A 15,321-nucleotide genomic window follows, 5' to 3' on the forward strand; every position below is an offset into this window, starting at 1 on the left:
GCAAAGTACAGGTGATTAAGGTCTAAGCAATATCTTCGCTGAGAATTGTATAGCGATACTTTTAGATTTGAGTAAGTTGGGACATATATGATATGCCATTGTAACTTATCATCGACCTATGTAACTTTTGATGGTGGAAGATTGTGCACTACTCTACACGTACAGTACTCAATATATACATATACTGTACGCACACGGTAGACATAACCCAGGAGAGTTAGGACATTGTATTACTCAATTAAGCCTGTCCACCTTTCACGTGATGTCGTGTCTGACCTTTACGCGTCTTTCGGTGTGAAGATGCCCCTCTCGTATTGAACGTGTTCGGTCATCGCGGCCATCTTCTCAGTAGAGTCTGAGACAATCCATGCGGACTGCGCGTCTCGGTGTATCATGTGACTATTTACCATCATCTAGGGCGGTCCAGCGCTGTCAAAATGGCCGAGGAGAATAAGAACGCCACAGAACCAGAACCTGGCGAGCACCAGACATTAAAGTACCACCTACTTGGGCCGTCCCTGACCAAAGCGGGTCAAGACGCCGTTGACCAGTCCAAGGTCTCGGAGATCATCTACAACGCCTCTAAAGGATCCAAGTTCTTCAACCGTGAAGAGGCGAAAGACAAAGTCCTAACACAGAAGATCGAGCAGATCTTGACAAAGAAGCGCCGCCTCGAAAAACTAGACCTCACGCGCGAATCTCGAGCCGCCGACCAACTCATCACTGAACTTGAAGCTTCTCGCGACCTAACACAGCGCATAGTGCACCTTGATTGTGACGCTTTCTACGCTGCTGTGGAGCAGCTAGATCGCCCTGAGCTGAAAGATGTCCCCTTCGCCGTTGGTGGTGGTGTTCTAACTACCTGCAATTATCATGCCCGCAAGTTTGGTTGTCGCAGTGGAATGGCCGGATTTGTTGCGAAGAAGATATGCCCGGAGTTACTTCTTAGTATGTAAACCTCCCAAGGACTTCGCTGAGATCGCGTCGTAACCTCACCACTTGATCCTGGCTGCTTGCTAAGACACCTGGCGATTCTAGTCCGACCTAATTTCGAGAAATATACCGCGAAAGCTCATGAAGTCCGTGACATTCTCGCCAACTATGACCCGAGATTCGAAAGTGCTAGCATAGATGAAGCCTACCTCAATATTACCGAGTATTGCGTCGAACATAACATGACAGCCGAAGAGGCTGTACAGCAAGTGCGCGATGAGATCCACGAGAAGACAAAGATCACTGTGTCTGCGGGAATCGCCGCTAATGCCAAGCTTGCCAAAATATGCTCAAATTTCAACAAACCCAACGGCCAATATTCTTTGCCGAACGATCGAAATGCGATTGTGACCTTCATGCGCGATCTACCAACAAGGAAAGTGAATGGTATTGGCCGCGTACTGGAGCGAGAACTTCAGGAAATAGGCATTCGAACTTGTGGGGACATTTATCCTCATCGTCACCTTTTACGTCAACTCTTCGGTGAGAAGACATACCACTTTCTTTTGGCATGCCACCTAGGTCTCGGACGGACCCAGATACAGCCTGCTGAAGAGTATGAGCGGAAGAGTGTCGGTACCGAGAGTACATTTCGAGATATGTCAGACCCTACAGAACTGAGAGACAAACTTCGATCGACAGCTGAAGAGCTGGAGAAAGACATGCTGAGGGCTGAGTGTAAAGGGAGGACACTGGTACTCAAGGTCAAGTTGCATACCTACGAAGTTTTCACTCGCCAGGTTGTCCTACCGAAAGCTATTTATCAAGCAGACGATCTATATCAATATTCCTTACCAATCCTCACGAAGCTACAAAATGAAAGTGAGTTGCCCTAAGTACAGCTCTGCCCACTCTACCCCCAATAGAGACGATGTGTAATGGGGCCTTGTCATGATTCATTATCCCGCGCTGTTATTGACTCTGCTATACTAGTACCGTCTATGAAACTACGGCTTATGGGTTTACGATGCACGCACCTAGTTAGCACAAAGAAGCCCGACACTCGTGCTTTCTTTGGACTACAACCGTTCAAGGTAGCAGCGGATGACGCATCTCGCAAATCTGGACAACAGATAGCGGGGAGAGCAGCTAGCTTGAGTCCTGAGTATGAAGATAACGACCAACTGGAATCTGAGGTACAAGCTGGAGATGATGAAAGCCACGTACTTCATGACGAAGCGCAACTAGGGAGTGCGCATGAAACGATACCTGCCGTGGCCCTTGATGTTGAGACAGAACAGTGGTGGGACTGTCCTATATGCGGGAGGCCTCAGCCCGCAGACGAACGACGTTTCAATGACCACCTAGACTCGTGTCTTTCGAGACAGACAATTCGCGACGCTGTACAAAGAGATACCACGGAGAGCCCGCCATTGGTGATGGAGCCATCTTCGACGAAAAAGATCAAGAGCGGCTTGGATAAGAAGAGGGGACGGCCTGCTGGCTTTGATGATCCTAAGCAGAAAAAGCTTTGCTTCGGCTAGACTATAAAGTAACCTTGTCTTAGGACCCCAATCTTGAATATATATCATTGACATGGAGAATGGACGATGGGTCTTGAAGTGACCCCAATCTGACGAGAGGTATGACGTTAGCTGCCAGGCGAGGTAAATGCTCTATTTAAAGCATACTCGTAGACCTATGCAAACCCGATTTTGGCGAGGCAGACTGAAGACCTCAAAGGTCGGACTGTTCAATTTTTGGTATATGAAATACTACGTGCACAGGATGTGACAGGATAAAAGTCCAGGCAGGTGTCCAACTGACGTTAGGTGGGGTCATTATCGTGATCTTCTGATTATGCTATTAACCCGTACTATGCATTTAACTCCAATTTCCCCTTTAAGCTCAACAGGTGCCCAGATAGGTACCTAAATAGGTACATAGTACATAGTACTTAGAACTTCTCGTCAAACACCAACCAGTGTCGGACGACGACTGCATATCTATCAATCTTACTCGAGATGGCAGACTCCCAAAGTCTCTTCTCGGCGTCACTGCTCTCGATCGACGACGGTGGTGGTGGTGGTGGTCTGCCCGATGGCTTCACCATCCGCCCGCTCGCGAGGAATGACTATGCCAAGGGCTTCTACGAGTGTCTTCGCGTGCTCACCTGGGTGGGCGAGCCCGCCGAGTCTGAATTCCTCGAGCGCTTTGATGAGATGCGCGCTGCGAAGGACACGTATTTCTTTGCGGTCGTGGAGTATCGTGGACGGATTGTGGGCACGGGGTGTCTTGTTGTTGAGAGGAAGTTGTATGATATTGCCTGTCTATCTATCTATATTGCTTTGTTTTGTTTTTCGGCGTCCCTTTAATAATTTTGAGCCATTTTTCTCGTTATTTATTTATTTATTTATTTTGCGTTTGATCGGGTCTGACATGCATTCCTCTTGCAGTATACATAATCATGGCAAATGCGGACACGTGGAAGAGATCGCTGGTAAGTGATTCCAGAGATATATTATGTCTCGTTGTCTGTGTTGGAGGGTATTGCATGCTCTCCCGATCTCTCTCCGCTGTGTTGTCAGATATAGTGGATGCTAATCGTGAGTTGATGAAGTGGCAAAAGAGCATCAAGGCAAAGGACTAGGATTGAAGATCATGCAGGCACTCCAGGCTGTAGCTGTTGCTGTAGGCTGCTACAAGAGTATCTTGAACTGTGGGCCGCGCAATGAACCGTTCTATGGGAAGTGCGGTTATCATAATTCAGGGATTGAGATGTCGAATTACTATGAGGAGGGGAAGGACTCGTATCATCGCGGCTGAAGTTCCTGGTGATGCTTTGCTCGGGCAGACTCTGGTTAAAGTCGTCCCGTGGTGGTTATTGTGAGTCTGAAGAGTCTACCAGAGTAGAGCCTAGAATCAGCTATATCTTTAAATATGGTCTTGTATTGATACTCGATGTCGCTAGTAGGAAATGAAAAGAGTAAGAGCCGACATTGCACTCTTACATTCAGTTATCTCCCAGAGAACTCGCGTCAGGTATAGCAGACACTTCTCCAGTACTTTGATCAACTCACGATCCTTCGGATGATTCGTATCATTAACGCTAAAGAGACTCCAAACCTCTCGGGAGGTAACAGCGTGTGAGGCTACCCAAGGGAAAGACATTCTGGTATACCAATTACATGTTACAATCAACCCCGAAGGCGCGCATGGCAAGAAAAGCGACGTCAAAGAGAATGAAACCTGATGTGAAACTTGAGTCCACGACCACATGATTGTACATGCTATATCGCAGAAATCATATGCGCTACCATCGCGCCAGCTAGGTCTTCCGACTCTGCCTAGCTCTCGATATCGCAAGGTCCACGGATGAACGTATATCAAGCTATCACTCTTCAGTCGAAGCTATCAATCAGGCATAAGAGAAGAAAGAAAGAATTTCTACCTATGCTGATCGCCTAATCTACGAGGCACGATCCACGTAATGGTCACCATAAGCGCGGAGCTGAACATACTCCGCTCGCTTACCAAATCCTCCTCATCAGGCAGAGCAATCGATGCAGGGCACTTATTTGTGACGACATGCATATCGTGTAGTTCAGACAATCCCCACGGGGCTTCGCGTGACCAGCCTCCGTTCCATTCGGTCGGTTGCACTATGGACGACCCCTCCTCTGGTGACCGTTTCATGATTGGGCGATCCATGCATCGTCGCTGTCTGCCGCACTTCCTGCAGGATGCAGGTACCCAACCCATCATTTCAGCCTTAAGCCAATGGCACCGGGTGATCGGTGGATCGCCGCTTAAAGAACGGATCACGAGAGCAAAAGGACTACTACGACTTTAGGGTCTGAGGTTGATTCGTAACTCGATTGGTATATAAATAAGGAGAACCCTCTCCTGATAGTCTAGGTGATGAATATGGAAAACAGGGCTCAAGGATATCGATGTTGCTTGCGCCTGCTACCATTTGAACGCCATTTTCCCATCTTTCTTGCGAGTAAGAAATCTTGCCACAATTATCCGCCTGCGCCGATTCACCTATTGATTCAAAGACATTAAAACAGACGGCGAAGGATAGAAAACAATTGGAAGCCTCCGGCCCGTTCCATCTACGATTAACGCCATTTTCCTAGGAAATTATCCCAAGTGGAGATCCAAAAACAGTTGAGTTGTTGTTGTTGTGTTAAGCAATAGTATGCAAACATGGCATAGGAAGGATCGATAGCCTTCCCCAAAAGGCATCGGGCTGTTACTGTTGTCGACCGTATGTTGTTGATTGGCCACTAATTATAAAGTCAGCATAGTTCAATGTTATATCTAGTTGAGTTAAACATTATTCTCAAGTGGGTTACTCACTAGCTGGGCGTTGGCGCATATTGATCATAACCCTTGGCATGGTGCTCGTAGGTAACCACACGCTTGCCATGAGAAGTTTGTCGTTCAGTCCGCTCGCCCCGGTGGTCCTCTGTAAATGTAGAGCATTAGCGTCTCGCCGAATTGCACAGTTGGTAGCGCCAAGTAGTCGAGAATCACGTACGAGACTTTTGTGAGCGAAATGTGCTTTGGCTCAGAATGGTTGAGTGATCAGAGCCATAGTTGGAGGAGCTGTTTGAGGACGACATGATGATGGGTGGTCGAAGAGGTGAATGACTTAGGAAGGGAGATCAGGAATCTTGAAGTTCGGGTGTGGTGGTACTGGTGTCCTGTACGAAAAGGGAATTTACAAAATGGTCAATGCCTAGGTCGAGGAATAGGAACTGCTGGTCTGATGTGTAAACTCAAAACTGAAAACAACTTGAGAACTGAGGGATCCCATATCTTTATATATCTTGAGGGGTCTCAGTAGTAGAAGTCAATACATTACATTTCACAAAATCATTCACCATTACCACTTTGAGCAGCGAAAAGAAGCCAGAGCTACAGTGTCACTGGCAATGGCCTACCGAGCCACTGACAATGCCCCAGGCATAACTCTGGGCTGAAAAGCATTCATTGGTCAATTCGACAAATGGCAAGCACGAATCAGAGGTGTGAGTCAGTTGAGGCATCGAGGGCGACGGTTGACTGGACTAGGTCGAGATTGCGCGAGGCAGCAACAGGTAGAGGCCTAATGGGCGGTGGGTATGCTGGGGCTATGACGGATTAGAGGCCAGGCAGAGATATCAAGGGGCCGACTGGGCTGAACCTCGTTCAGTGTATACCGAAAAGAAAAAGAGGGTGATGACGGTAGAGGAGTGCTCTCGGTGACAAGTTCAGCGCAAGCAGGATACAGGGGTGATGTAACGGCGAGCACAGCATCCTCACATACCGAGCCCACTTTGTCTCGCTGTCTGGGGTTTGCCATAGGCCGAGAAGGCCAGTCATACTGGCTTAGTAAATTCAGCAAATATCACAAGTCAAACCCGGGTGGGCAGTGCCAGATTCAATTGTTACGTGCACCGGGTTTTAGCGTTCAGATGAAAGTCCGGAGGGGGGCGGGTTGACCAGAAGCTGACACGAGACAGCCTGACGGGAAGCATTGACCAGGTGAGGCAAGAGACAAGGCATCTTCGCTACCTGGGTACAGACGTAGAGACACCGAGGTTCGTGCTATTAAAGGGTGTGTTATTCGCCACCAGGACACACACCTTGGATATCCGGTCTATGTCACGAGACTGGAGGACCTGGTTGTTGCCTACAAGGCGGCAAGTCAGCCGTTACAGTATTACCTAACCTACATGTACATAGTAGGTACTGCGTTGCGCTACCAGTGGGTCTGGGAATCGAGCAAGGCGCCGTCGGCTGTGCTGTGTCGAGGTCAATAGTCCACTCGTGGCACGCTCTACAGCACGGTAGGCAATGTGGTGAACAGCGACCGAAAAAAAACATCGGCATGCCCGTAAGCTTGATGTCTCTCTCATTGTCTCGCTATCCAGCTTATTCGCTGATCATCGTAGTGTCGGTTGGGGTGGCTGTGGCTGGGGTATATCCGCCGTGTGACTAATCTAGGACTTTGCTGATGTTTGGGGGCTCAAAGCAGAACCAGACGGCCTTAGGCCTCTCTGTCTGCGGCTTTGTAGGCAGCACTCTCGGGGGATACTGGGCGAACCAGAGCTCAGAGCACAACCTTGTCATTGGTATGACTCGCGATGGGACTTTCTTCAGCTTATTTCGGTGAAGAATGGATGATTTACTGGCGTAGGAGAAGTACGCGTAGACTCTTGGTCGAAAAGAGGGTAGGGTAGGTAGGGGAATTGCCAACTGCGGGATTGGCCAGGCATCCGAGGCATCTGACTGAGGCGTTGCTTGAATGCCTTACATAATGAGGTCTTATCCTTATCGATTCTATTATCGCTACCTAAGTACGTAGATCCAGTGCCCAGTCCAAAGGGAAGGGAAATCCTGCAACGGGAATCCTGCGAATCCTTCGGTAGCTGAAAATAAGACGGGATATCTAGGTACAGTTACTATGTAAGAGACCAACCGCCGCCAGCTGCCCTCTCTGCTGCCCCTCTCTGCCCCTCCTGCCCCTTTTGTTGTGCCGCCTCCAATGATGTAACCTTACCCCCAAAATCAACCCCACTCAACCCCACCTAATGATTGTTACTACGTACGTGTTCCTACTTCTGTTACACCGCCTATCTATACTTAGCTAAGCATGTAAGTATGTATGTAATTGTTCCACAGATCAATTGATACTGAGACAACCCGCAATTCCAGTAGAAACAACCCGACGAACCATTGGCTGCAACCTTCACCATCATCATAGTCACCGCAACATGTATCGCCTCCTCTGCTCCCTATCACTACTTGCCTCTGCCGCTGTCGGCGCCCTGGCTTCCGACCTCAAGATCGACGTAACTCTCCCCGTCGAATGCGAGCGCCAAACCAAGAAAGGAGACACCATTGAGGTTCATTATCGAGGCACCCTGGCCTCCAATGGCAACAAGTTCGATGCCAGCTATGACCGTGGCACGCCCTTCGTCTTCCCGCTCGGCGCTGGCAGAGTAATCAAGGGGTAATCGCTACCCCCAAACCATTTCAACACACCGAGCCGCTTGTTTCGCGATACTGATTCTTTGGCTCAGATGGGATGAAGGTCTTTTAGATATGTGCATCGGGGAGAAGAGGTACGCGATCTTCAAGCATCCGAATGATGGGGGAAATAGACGACTACTGCTCTCCAAGATGACGTCTAACTTTCTTATACAGAACTTTGACTGTTCCTCCCGAGATGGGATACGGAAACCGCGGGAGTGGGTAACCTTTACTTCGTCGTTCTCCTCATCATTTCCCCGAAGAACGCATTCCTGAAGCCGACAATGGCCTCCGAGAGTTTTGCGTTTCATTCCGAATACACGTTGACCTTAATTGTTGTAGTGGGCCCTATTCCCGCCGGTTCCACGCTAGGTAGGCACTCCATCATGACAGAATCTGTAACAGCAATCTAACATGGCGGTCAGTTTTTGAGACCGAACTCATAGGAATCAAGGGGGTACCAAAGCCTGAGACCATCGTAACAAAAGCTACCGCTAGTTCTAGCGAGGAGGCCGCGGCCGAGACCGAAACGGGCACCGGCACTGCTGGAAAAGTTGCCGAGAAGATAGGGGAGGCAGCAGAGGTTATTGGTACAATGTTGGCCGACACCGACGACGTTCAGGAACATAACGAGCTATAAGTTGAGGATGGCGAACCCATATCGCAGGTTCCATCAGCGCGTGTCTGTTGAAACTATTGCGCTGCAGTCCACCGTGGCCCTTCAAAGAGAAAAGCTGCTCAGGCAATATCGTTGTCATCGGCTCCCTCTCTCTGTGGCCTGCCAAGTAGTAACAGGACTAGTTTTCTGGTTTCGACTTCAGCGTCTGACCTATGGTTGTAAACTGCACTTATTGCGCTCGGAAGTGTACACAGCGTGAAATATACTGGCTCGAAGCCATATAGAAGTAAATCGGTAGATGAGAAGATGACTATATCACCAGCTTCTCCCTACAGCACTTGGGAAATAACCAGCTATTCCAGGAGCCGATGAAAATGAAACCAGTCTATACCAAGCTGAAGCCCTTTGGCGACATATCCAGGCTACACCTCCAGTAGGTCGATAACCTATTTAGGAAGAATGCAAACAATCCATCCTGGTCAGTATTGTCGGCTAAGGCGCTAAGGGGTAAACCATAATCGACACATAAGTACATCTATATCCATACCAAGGCATGCGGAATGTTCCGGGATCCACCGCCCCGTACCAGCATCGTTGCCGTGACACTAGGTAGTAAAAGTCTTTGGGCTTTGATATGCGGTTCCAGGCTCTGATCGTCTTGGAACTGAAGCTCTATTAATGCGGCATAGCTACCTAGATAGGCAGTCGTGATGGTTACAACTTGAAGTAGCTTCTCACTATCTCCCTCCACCGACATAGGCCTATCATGACAACCCACGTGGAAACGCCATTGGTCTTTCTGAAATGCTGTGGCCCTCCGCAAAACGGCCTTGGGAAGCACGGCACGGCGCTCTTTGCCGTGAACAATAACAATTTTACAGTTAAAATATCTCACGGGAACAATTCAATTCGCTACGATGCCTGGCGCCCCACAAGAAGGTAACAGGGATGACGGCACTTCTACTTTGTATACGCTTATACTAGACCAAGCGTGCACTAGCAGAAGGACGTTAAACAATGAGAACCCTTGTCGGTGCTTCTTATTCTTGGCCGAGTCTTTTTTTTGCTATGGTGATACTACCTACGCAGTACCCATGCTTAATGCTTGTTACGCAGAACAATGGTAACTACAACGGGCCTTCATTGTTGTGTTCAAGACAGTGAGATTTAACAGCACATACGCTCTGCTTCCCTCTCTCTCTTTCTATCTCTGTCACTAAATTTACACCTATATCGATCTGGTTTCGTTCTACAGTGCTTCTAATTTTTTTTTCCCTCCAGGGTGCTAAGAGAGCTTCTTACCCCGGACACCTGCTGGTCAATTAAGTCTCTCACACCCGTACCGCATAGGCAGATCATGCTCTTGAGTATCCAAGATCACGGTCAATTGATTTAAATGCTCTCCGAGCTAAGGCCTACCTCATTCCTCGTCAAGAATGCGCACTCTTCGTACCCTTTTACCTCCCCTAAACTTTATCACGATACACTGGTCAGTCTATATATCCAAGTCGCACACAACAAACGCCGATATGCTCATTCTACTTCACACGTTTTACGCAGACTAATGTTTGGCTGGTTCCAGTACGTATTTATTGACGTAGATAGACCGCTCTCGCTTTCTCCTTGACCGCCCTCTGTGTGAGGGGATAGAGAGGCTCGGAGATCACTCAATTGACCAGGCTAAATGGATAAAAAACTCATGGCTAGTAGATGCTTACTTCATCGCCGTTACGTTGCTGGCCTCGCTTGTGTTTTGGGGTTCATCCAACCCCCGGTTTAGCATTTCCTATGTAGACAGCCTCTTTCTTGCTGTTTCTGCCATGACAGAGGCCGGCCTAAATACCGTCAACCTAAGCCAGATGACAACATGGCAACAGGTTTTACTCTGGTTCTTAATCATTATTGGCAGCTCTATCTGGGTCAGTATTTGGACTGTACTCATACGCAAGCATGCCTTCGAACACCGTTTTGCAGAGATTGTGAAAAGGGAACGTCAACGTAGTCATGAGCGCCGCAACACAAGCTTAACATTACTACCTATTGCTCAGCGGTTCAGGTCTCTAGGACGAAGTAGGAATGCATCTACAACATTCCCGTCAGTCTCGACTTCTGTATCCGCCTCCGCCCAGCCCCGTAACCATGCAGGTACCGCTCTAGGCCCCATCTCTAGCCCTACCAACGGGAGATTATTATCGACCATTGTTCCTCCGTCGTCCATATATCAGGGTGGTTCTGAACCTGGCATCCCGTATGCTATAGACTCTGCGTCGCATCGTAACATAGAGCTAGGTGCAGCGGAACACCGACTACAAGTAGATGACGATGCCGAAGGGGGTGATCGCAGCGGCCGTGCTCCCTCCACGACTTCTGAACATGTCACCTTTGCCGACGTGCCACCCCGCACAGCCACAACTACATCGCTTCACCACGAGCAGGGCGTCGTGCAAAGACACCCTTCGAACATCAATTCTCGCGCTCCTACTCTGACCGCTACGACAACAGCTGATGAAGGTCAATACCACGGGGCCCCTAAGATTGGGCGGAACGCTCAATTTCATGGACTCACGAACGAAGAGAGAGAAAAACTCGGCGGCACAGAATACCGGGCTCTCAGACTACTATCAATCGTGGTTCCTGTCTACTTTGTCTCCTGGCAATTTCTTGGCAGCCTAGCTCTTGGAGCTTGGATTGCAAATAATCAACCTCAGCCTGCCTTGGACAACGCTATATCGCCCTGGTGGAACGGGATTTTCAACGGCGTGTCTGCCTTCAATAACAGCGGCAGTATGTTTGATTTTCTGATTCACAAGTTCTGAAATACAAAAGAAACTCTTAAGCAAGACTGACTACTTCATTATTGTTCCTCACACATCCACAAAACTTCAATGGGCTACACAGGAGAACAGCTAACTATTTAATTCCTCAGTGAGCGTGTTGGATGCAAATATGATTCCTTACGGCGCCAGCTATTTTGTGTTGATTGTCATGGGGACGATGATTCTAGCTGGAAACACAGCCTATCCAATATTCCTGAGGCTATGTATCTGGGCCAGTCTCAAGATCTTGAACCTCGTGTCCTATTCACATGACTTTGTGGAATGGAAAGCAACGCTAGAATACATTCTCAAATACCCCCGGCGAGTGTATACTAATCTCTTCCCTCAGCGGCAAACATGGTGGCTCGTCTTTATGTTATTCGTTCTCAACGGCACTGACTGGGTCGCGTTCGAGATTCTCAACTTTGGGAACTCAAGTCTCAGTCAAGTCCAGACGGGGCCACGAGCTATCGATGGTCTATTCCAGGCACTTGGTGAGTGGTGCCAGGGCTGACCCACGGAGGGATTTGACCATATTAACATACGTGACAGCTGTGCGATCGGGCGGATTCTACGTTGTTTCGATTCCTGACTTGTACATCGGCCTCCAAGTTTTGTATGTTATTATGATGTATATCGCAGTTTATCCCGTCGTCATCACCATGAGACATTCCAACGTGTACGAGGAACGATCGCTGGGTATATACGGCCGTGGGTATGACTACGAGGACGATTCCGCGAGCGAAACATTATCAGGCGGCCGACAAGGCCAAGTCCTCGGAAGGCTGCTACGACGTACATTATCCGAGTGGCATGGAGTGGGAGCCGTTCCAGACCGCCATAACGCAGAGCGCGACAACATGACTCAAAGCCGGATTGACTTCATCGGCCATCAGATTCGGGGTCAGCTCTCGCATGATCTATGGTGGCTTGTGGTTGCCGTTCTAGTCATCATGATTATCGAGACGCACCACTTCCTCGAAGATCCTGTCACTTGTAAGTTATCTCTTGATCATCCTTCCATGATTCGCGTGGTAGGGTCTCAGCCGCGAAATTCAGGCGTTCATAAAGCCGCCCATGGAGAATATTACTAACAGATACGTTTCAAAGTCTCCGTGTTCAATGTAATGTTTGAAGTCGTCTCCGCGTACGGCTGCGTGGGCATTAGCATTGGATTCCCTAAGCAGTCCTACAGCTTCAGTGGAGGCCTCTACCCCGGATCAAAACTTGTGCTATGTGCCGTGATGCTAAGAGGGAGACATAGAGGGCTCCCAGTCGCTCTTGATCGGGCCGTCCGCTTACCGGGCGATGAGATGCATAGGGAGGAGGAGGAGGATCATGAAATTCGCCGGTCGATGTCTGTTAGACGGCCGAGCATCAACTGTTAGGAATTCTCTGTGGTGATCACTAAATCTCCGGTTTGCATATCAGTTTATACATCATTTTATAGACTAAAGTTATTTAACTATGTACCTATCTCACAAGCTAATCCATCCCTCCATGTCACCTCGGCCCTATTGAGGCGTTATATCCGAGCTGCGCTATAGCGGATGTTATAAATAACAGGTCGTTAGATATAAGGTCATAACACTTATGCTCCTCGACCGAGATTCAAGCAAGTATTGTTGGCTTCAATACCTTTCACAGCCTATAACTGTCTCTGAGCTTGTCTTGCATTGTCGGCCTCGGCTAAAGCGTCGTATCCATATAGCCATGCCTGTATCCTAGGACATGTCCTGTTCAATAAAATTAACCTTCCCATGAATACATATCGAAAAGCATCCTAAACAAGCTTACCAGCGACTAGGGAAAGGTGCCCGTGGCTCTTTTCCGAGGGAATCTAAGAAGATTTTGTCCCTTTGCTGTTGTGAAGGACCATCTTCGAGATGGAATGAAGCCCTCTGTGTTCTTGTAAGTCTACAAGAACCTAAACTCATAAAAAATTCAAGATGTGTGCAAATGAACAACTAACCTGGAAGAGGGCTTCTTTGGCAATGCCTTCGCCTCGAGTCTTTCGGACTTTTTCGTATAGCTGTAGAGTTGGTGCTATCTCGTTCGGGCCGGTTACATGGCCCAGCAAGCGACCAAGGACGGCACCGTCTTCTAAGGAGGAATTTGCACCCTGTGCAAGATATGGCAGCATCGGATGACAAGCGTCACCGCTGGAGACAGGGTCAATGCTGCTTTTATGCGGATCAAGAGGCAGCAATGGAGCAGAAACTTACGCCAAGACGAATTTGCCCTCTTTGTGCCCCCAATTCACGAGGGGAGAGACTGATATTCACACAGTACATGTCAGCAATTGCCAACCGTCAGAGCTCTAGGAAGATTACTATACTCACGATGCATTAATCGCCATTTGTCCACCTTATTTACGCAAGCAAGCAATCTGGACAAGCTGATATGTGTCAGATCAAGGCACCATACTGCTTCACATGGCACAATGCGCACTTACATGGGATCCCATTGTTTGAAGGCCGCTCGCATCTCTTCCACGTCTGCGGCAGCTCGGCTAATACCCACAGGCAGATCGTCTGGCCGCAATAAAACAAGGTTGTATGTGAGGCCTTGTCTCACCGAGTACCCGACTACATGTGATTTCGGACCAATCCAGAAATTGACAGAAGGTTTTGATACGAGCTCCTTGAGTTCTGGGTCTTGAATATCCTTAAGGTCTAATACGATTCTGTAAGCTAAATCCCCAGTGGGCTTAGGGGAGATTTGTCGGTTTAGCATGAGGTCCCTTGTCCGCGACCAGAGACCATCTGCACCGAGTATCACGTCGCCATGGAACGTCCTCCCGTCTTGCGAAGTGACGATCGCCTGGCCGAAATCAACATCACTCACTTCACAACCAACTTCCACAGGAATCCCCAGGGCCCTGGCGCGACGCACAAGGATCGTGTGCAAATCAACCCTGTGAACGTCCCAAAACGGGGCGCCCCATCGGTGGAGCATTTTCTCCTGAAACTGGTCCTCGTAAGCTAACAGCTGCGTCCCGTCATATCTTCTGACGGCTAGGTAGGATGGGATCGCAGCTTTGCTCTCGAGCTCATCATAAACCCCCCAGTGGCGGAAGAGACGAGTCGCGTTGGGGGTCACCTGTAGTCCAGCACCAACCTCTTGTAGCATCGGCGCTTTCTCTAAAACCGTGACGCGATGGCCTTCGAGTCGAGTGCTGATAGCAGCAGCTAACCCCGCCAGACCGGCACCAACAACGATTAGATGCAACTGGTATGCGGCCTCCCGTATACCATCTTGTGTGGTTGCAACTGTCATTGTCGAAATTCCTAGGTTGAAGGACGGGCGAGGGCCAAATGTAAAGTATTGAGACCGACACTATCTCGTGAAGGGTAATCAAAATAGGCCATGTTGGGAGAGCTACCGCGGACGTCCGTAAAAGGCGCCTCTCTTTTGAGCCTACCCCAAGAAACCCCTGTTCACGTCGGTGGTTCGGCACATCAAACTACGGCTTTGAACTATGGCTGATCTAACGTCATGATAGTCTAGCGCTTCTTCACGTGGTCCATGGAACTTTTAGGTTTTGGACCTTGTCATACGTCGGCGTACATGTGTTTATGTAACTAGGTTTTCGTACAGATGGCACATACCGAGGTACAATCTACCAACAAATGCATGTGTATCGTTACGCTCGGAGAGAAATACTGACATATACATGTAAAAAGCAACTTCATTGTACATAACTGATTATTGAAGAGGTGTTGATCTAACAGACTGTCATTGAACTAAAGGCTCCGATGTTATCATCTGATAGATAGTCTTTGGTAATTGCCAAAGCCTCGTCGACGCCAGCTAGCCTATGATCCGTGGCCGGAAATAACCCCGGAGCCGAAGTCTCGGACAGAGAACGCTTATGATTGGGTGGAGCGGCGTTAACCACGCTCAATACGATACGTCCGTAGTCTC

General features: G+C 48.8%; 7 protein-coding genes across 7 annotated transcripts; 4 read left to right on the forward strand and 3 right to left on the reverse strand.

Annotated features, from left to right (window-relative positions):
* Positions 1–259: 259 nt before the first annotated feature.
* Positions 260–2,857, forward strand: F5B22DRAFT_604612 (uncharacterized protein). The gene is made up of 3 exons (XM_047974805.1): positions 260–948; positions 1,039–1,815; positions 1,927–2,857. The coding sequence occupies exons 1-3, from the start codon at positions 438–440 to the stop codon at positions 2,475–2,477; spliced, it is 1,839 nt and encodes a 612-aa protein (XP_047831180.1). The 5' UTR covers positions 260–437; the 3' UTR covers positions 2,478–2,857.
* On the forward strand, positions 2,728–4,173 carry F5B22DRAFT_126207 (glucosamine 6-phosphate N-acetyltransferase). Its single transcript, XM_047968922.1, has 5 exons — positions 2,728–3,247; positions 3,390–3,433; positions 3,554–3,819; positions 3,908–3,975; positions 4,051–4,173. The coding sequence occupies exons 1-3, from the start codon at positions 2,958–2,960 to the stop codon at positions 3,757–3,759; spliced, it is 540 nt and encodes a 179-aa protein (XP_047831181.1). The 5' UTR covers positions 2,728–2,957; the 3' UTR covers positions 3,760–3,819; positions 3,908–3,975; positions 4,051–4,173.
* F5B22DRAFT_125648 (uncharacterized protein) lies at positions 3,671–4,777 on the reverse strand. Its single transcript, XM_047968919.1, has 2 exons — positions 4,385–4,777; positions 3,671–4,324 (listed from the first exon to the last, which is right to left on the reverse strand). The coding sequence occupies exons 1-2, from the start codon at positions 4,696–4,698 to the stop codon at positions 3,901–3,903; spliced, it is 738 nt and encodes a 245-aa protein (XP_047831182.1). The 5' UTR covers positions 4,699–4,777; the 3' UTR covers positions 3,671–3,900.
* A 1-nt stretch (position 4,778) lies between these two features.
* Positions 4,779–5,860, reverse strand: F5B22DRAFT_125716 (uncharacterized protein). Its single transcript, XM_047968920.1, has 4 exons — positions 5,807–5,860; positions 5,480–5,699; positions 5,299–5,407; positions 4,779–5,225 (listed from the first exon to the last, which is right to left on the reverse strand). The coding sequence occupies exons 2-4, from the start codon at positions 5,562–5,564 to the stop codon at positions 5,192–5,194; spliced, it is 228 nt and encodes a 75-aa protein (XP_047831183.1). The 5' UTR covers positions 5,565–5,699; positions 5,807–5,860; the 3' UTR covers positions 4,779–5,191.
* Positions 5,861–7,252: 1,392 nt separating this feature from the next.
* On the forward strand, positions 7,253–9,047 carry F5B22DRAFT_125552 (uncharacterized protein). Its single transcript, XM_047968917.1, has 6 exons — positions 7,253–7,392; positions 7,645–7,939; positions 8,010–8,051; positions 8,134–8,177; positions 8,302–8,331; positions 8,385–9,047. The coding sequence occupies exons 2-6, from the start codon at positions 7,701–7,703 to the stop codon at positions 8,597–8,599; spliced, it is 570 nt and encodes a 189-aa protein (XP_047831184.1). The 5' UTR covers positions 7,253–7,392; positions 7,645–7,700; the 3' UTR covers positions 8,600–9,047.
* A 1,186-nt stretch (positions 9,048–10,233) lies between these two features.
* Positions 10,234–12,990, forward strand: F5B22DRAFT_126148 (cation transport protein-domain-containing protein). Its single transcript, XM_047968921.1, has 4 exons — positions 10,234–11,362; positions 11,505–11,888; positions 11,947–12,390; positions 12,505–12,990. The coding sequence occupies exons 1-4, from the start codon at positions 10,399–10,401 to the stop codon at positions 12,780–12,782; spliced, it is 2,070 nt and encodes a 689-aa protein (XP_047831185.1). The 5' UTR covers positions 10,234–10,398; the 3' UTR covers positions 12,783–12,990.
* Positions 12,766–15,159, reverse strand: F5B22DRAFT_125639 (FAD binding domain protein). The gene is made up of 6 exons (XM_047968918.1): positions 13,850–15,159; positions 13,737–13,792; positions 13,620–13,668; positions 13,367–13,556; positions 13,192–13,295; positions 12,766–13,130 (listed from the first exon to the last, which is right to left on the reverse strand). The coding sequence occupies exons 1-6, from the start codon at positions 14,671–14,673 to the stop codon at positions 13,043–13,045; spliced, it is 1,311 nt and encodes a 436-aa protein (XP_047831186.1). The 5' UTR covers positions 14,674–15,159; the 3' UTR covers positions 12,766–13,042.
* Between the last annotated feature and the right edge of the window lie 162 nt (positions 15,160–15,321).

Source organism: Xylaria bambusicola (assembly GCF_022495145.1).
Source record: "Xylaria bambusicola strain CBS 139988 unplaced genomic scaffold F5B22scaffold_18, whole genome shotgun sequence".
NCBI classification, from domain to species: domain Eukaryota; kingdom Fungi; phylum Ascomycota; class Sordariomycetes; order Xylariales; family Xylariaceae; genus Xylaria; species Xylaria bambusicola.

Excerpts from the sequence above, each read along its gene's own strand:
- F5B22DRAFT_125639 (XM_047968918.1), bottom strand. The coding sequence starts at position 14,673 with ATGACAGTTGCAACCACACAAGATGGTATACGGGAGGCCGCATACCAG. Across the intron at positions 13,296-13,366 it reads CCAAAGAAGCCCTCTTCCAG|AGGGCTTCATTCCATCTCGA; the intron begins GTTAGTTGTTCA and ends ACAAGAACACAG. Across the intron at positions 13,131-13,191 it reads GCACCTTTCCCTAGTCGCTG|GACATGTCCTAGGATACAGG; the intron begins GTAAGCTTGTTT and ends TTTATTGAACAG.
- F5B22DRAFT_125552 (XM_047968917.1), top strand. The coding sequence starts at position 7,701 with ATGTATCGCCTCCTCTGCTCCCTATCACTACTTGCCTCTGCCGCTGTC. Across the intron at positions 8,052-8,133 it reads ATGTGCATCGGGGAGAAGAG|AACTTTGACTGTTCCTCCCG; the intron begins GTACGCGATCTT and ends TTTCTTATACAG. Across the intron at positions 8,332-8,384 it reads TCCCGCCGGTTCCACGCTAG|TTTTTGAGACCGAACTCATA; the intron begins GTAGGCACTCCA and ends CATGGCGGTCAG.
- F5B22DRAFT_125716 (XM_047968920.1), bottom strand. The coding sequence starts at position 5,564 with ATGTCGTCCTCAAACAGCTCCTCCAACTATGGCTCTGATCACTCAACC. Across the intron at positions 5,408-5,479 it reads ATTTCGCTCACAAAAGTCTC|AGGACCACCGGGGCGAGCGG; the intron begins GTACGTGATTCT and ends CTACATTTACAG. Across the intron at positions 5,226-5,298 it reads TATGCGCCAACGCCCAGCTA|TGGCCAATCAACAACATACG; the intron begins GTGAGTAACCCA and ends CTTTATAATTAG.
- F5B22DRAFT_125648 (XM_047968919.1), bottom strand. The coding sequence starts at position 4,698 with ATGATGGGTTGGGTACCTGCATCCTGCAGGAAGTGCGGCAGACAGCGA. Across the intron at positions 4,325-4,384 it reads AGATTAGGCGATCAGCATAG|CTTGATATACGTTCATCCGT; the intron begins GTAGAAATTCTT and ends GAAGAGTGATAG.
- F5B22DRAFT_126207 (XM_047968922.1), top strand. The coding sequence starts at position 2,958 with ATGGCAGACTCCCAAAGTCTCTTCTCGGCGTCACTGCTCTCGATCGAC. Across the intron at positions 3,248-3,389 it reads CTTGTTGTTGAGAGGAAGTT|TATACATAATCATGGCAAAT; the intron begins GTATGATATTGC and ends TTCCTCTTGCAG. Across the intron at positions 3,434-3,553 it reads ACACGTGGAAGAGATCGCTG|TGGCAAAAGAGCATCAAGGC; the intron begins GTAAGTGATTCC and ends GAGTTGATGAAG.
- F5B22DRAFT_126148 (XM_047968921.1), top strand. The coding sequence starts at position 10,399 with ATGACAGAGGCCGGCCTAAATACCGTCAACCTAAGCCAGATGACAACA. Across the intron at positions 11,889-11,946 it reads TGGTCTATTCCAGGCACTTG|CTGTGCGATCGGGCGGATTC; the intron begins GTGAGTGGTGCC and ends CATACGTGACAG. Across the intron at positions 12,391-12,504 it reads CCTCGAAGATCCTGTCACTT|TCTCCGTGTTCAATGTAATG; the intron begins GTAAGTTATCTC and ends TACGTTTCAAAG.
- F5B22DRAFT_604612 (XM_047974805.1), top strand. The coding sequence starts at position 438 with ATGGCCGAGGAGAATAAGAACGCCACAGAACCAGAACCTGGCGAGCAC. Across the intron at positions 949-1,038 it reads ATGCCCGGAGTTACTTCTTA|TCCGACCTAATTTCGAGAAA; the intron begins GTATGTAAACCT and ends TGGCGATTCTAG. Across the intron at positions 1,816-1,926 it reads CACGAAGCTACAAAATGAAA|TACCGTCTATGAAACTACGG; the intron begins GTGAGTTGCCCT and ends CTGCTATACTAG.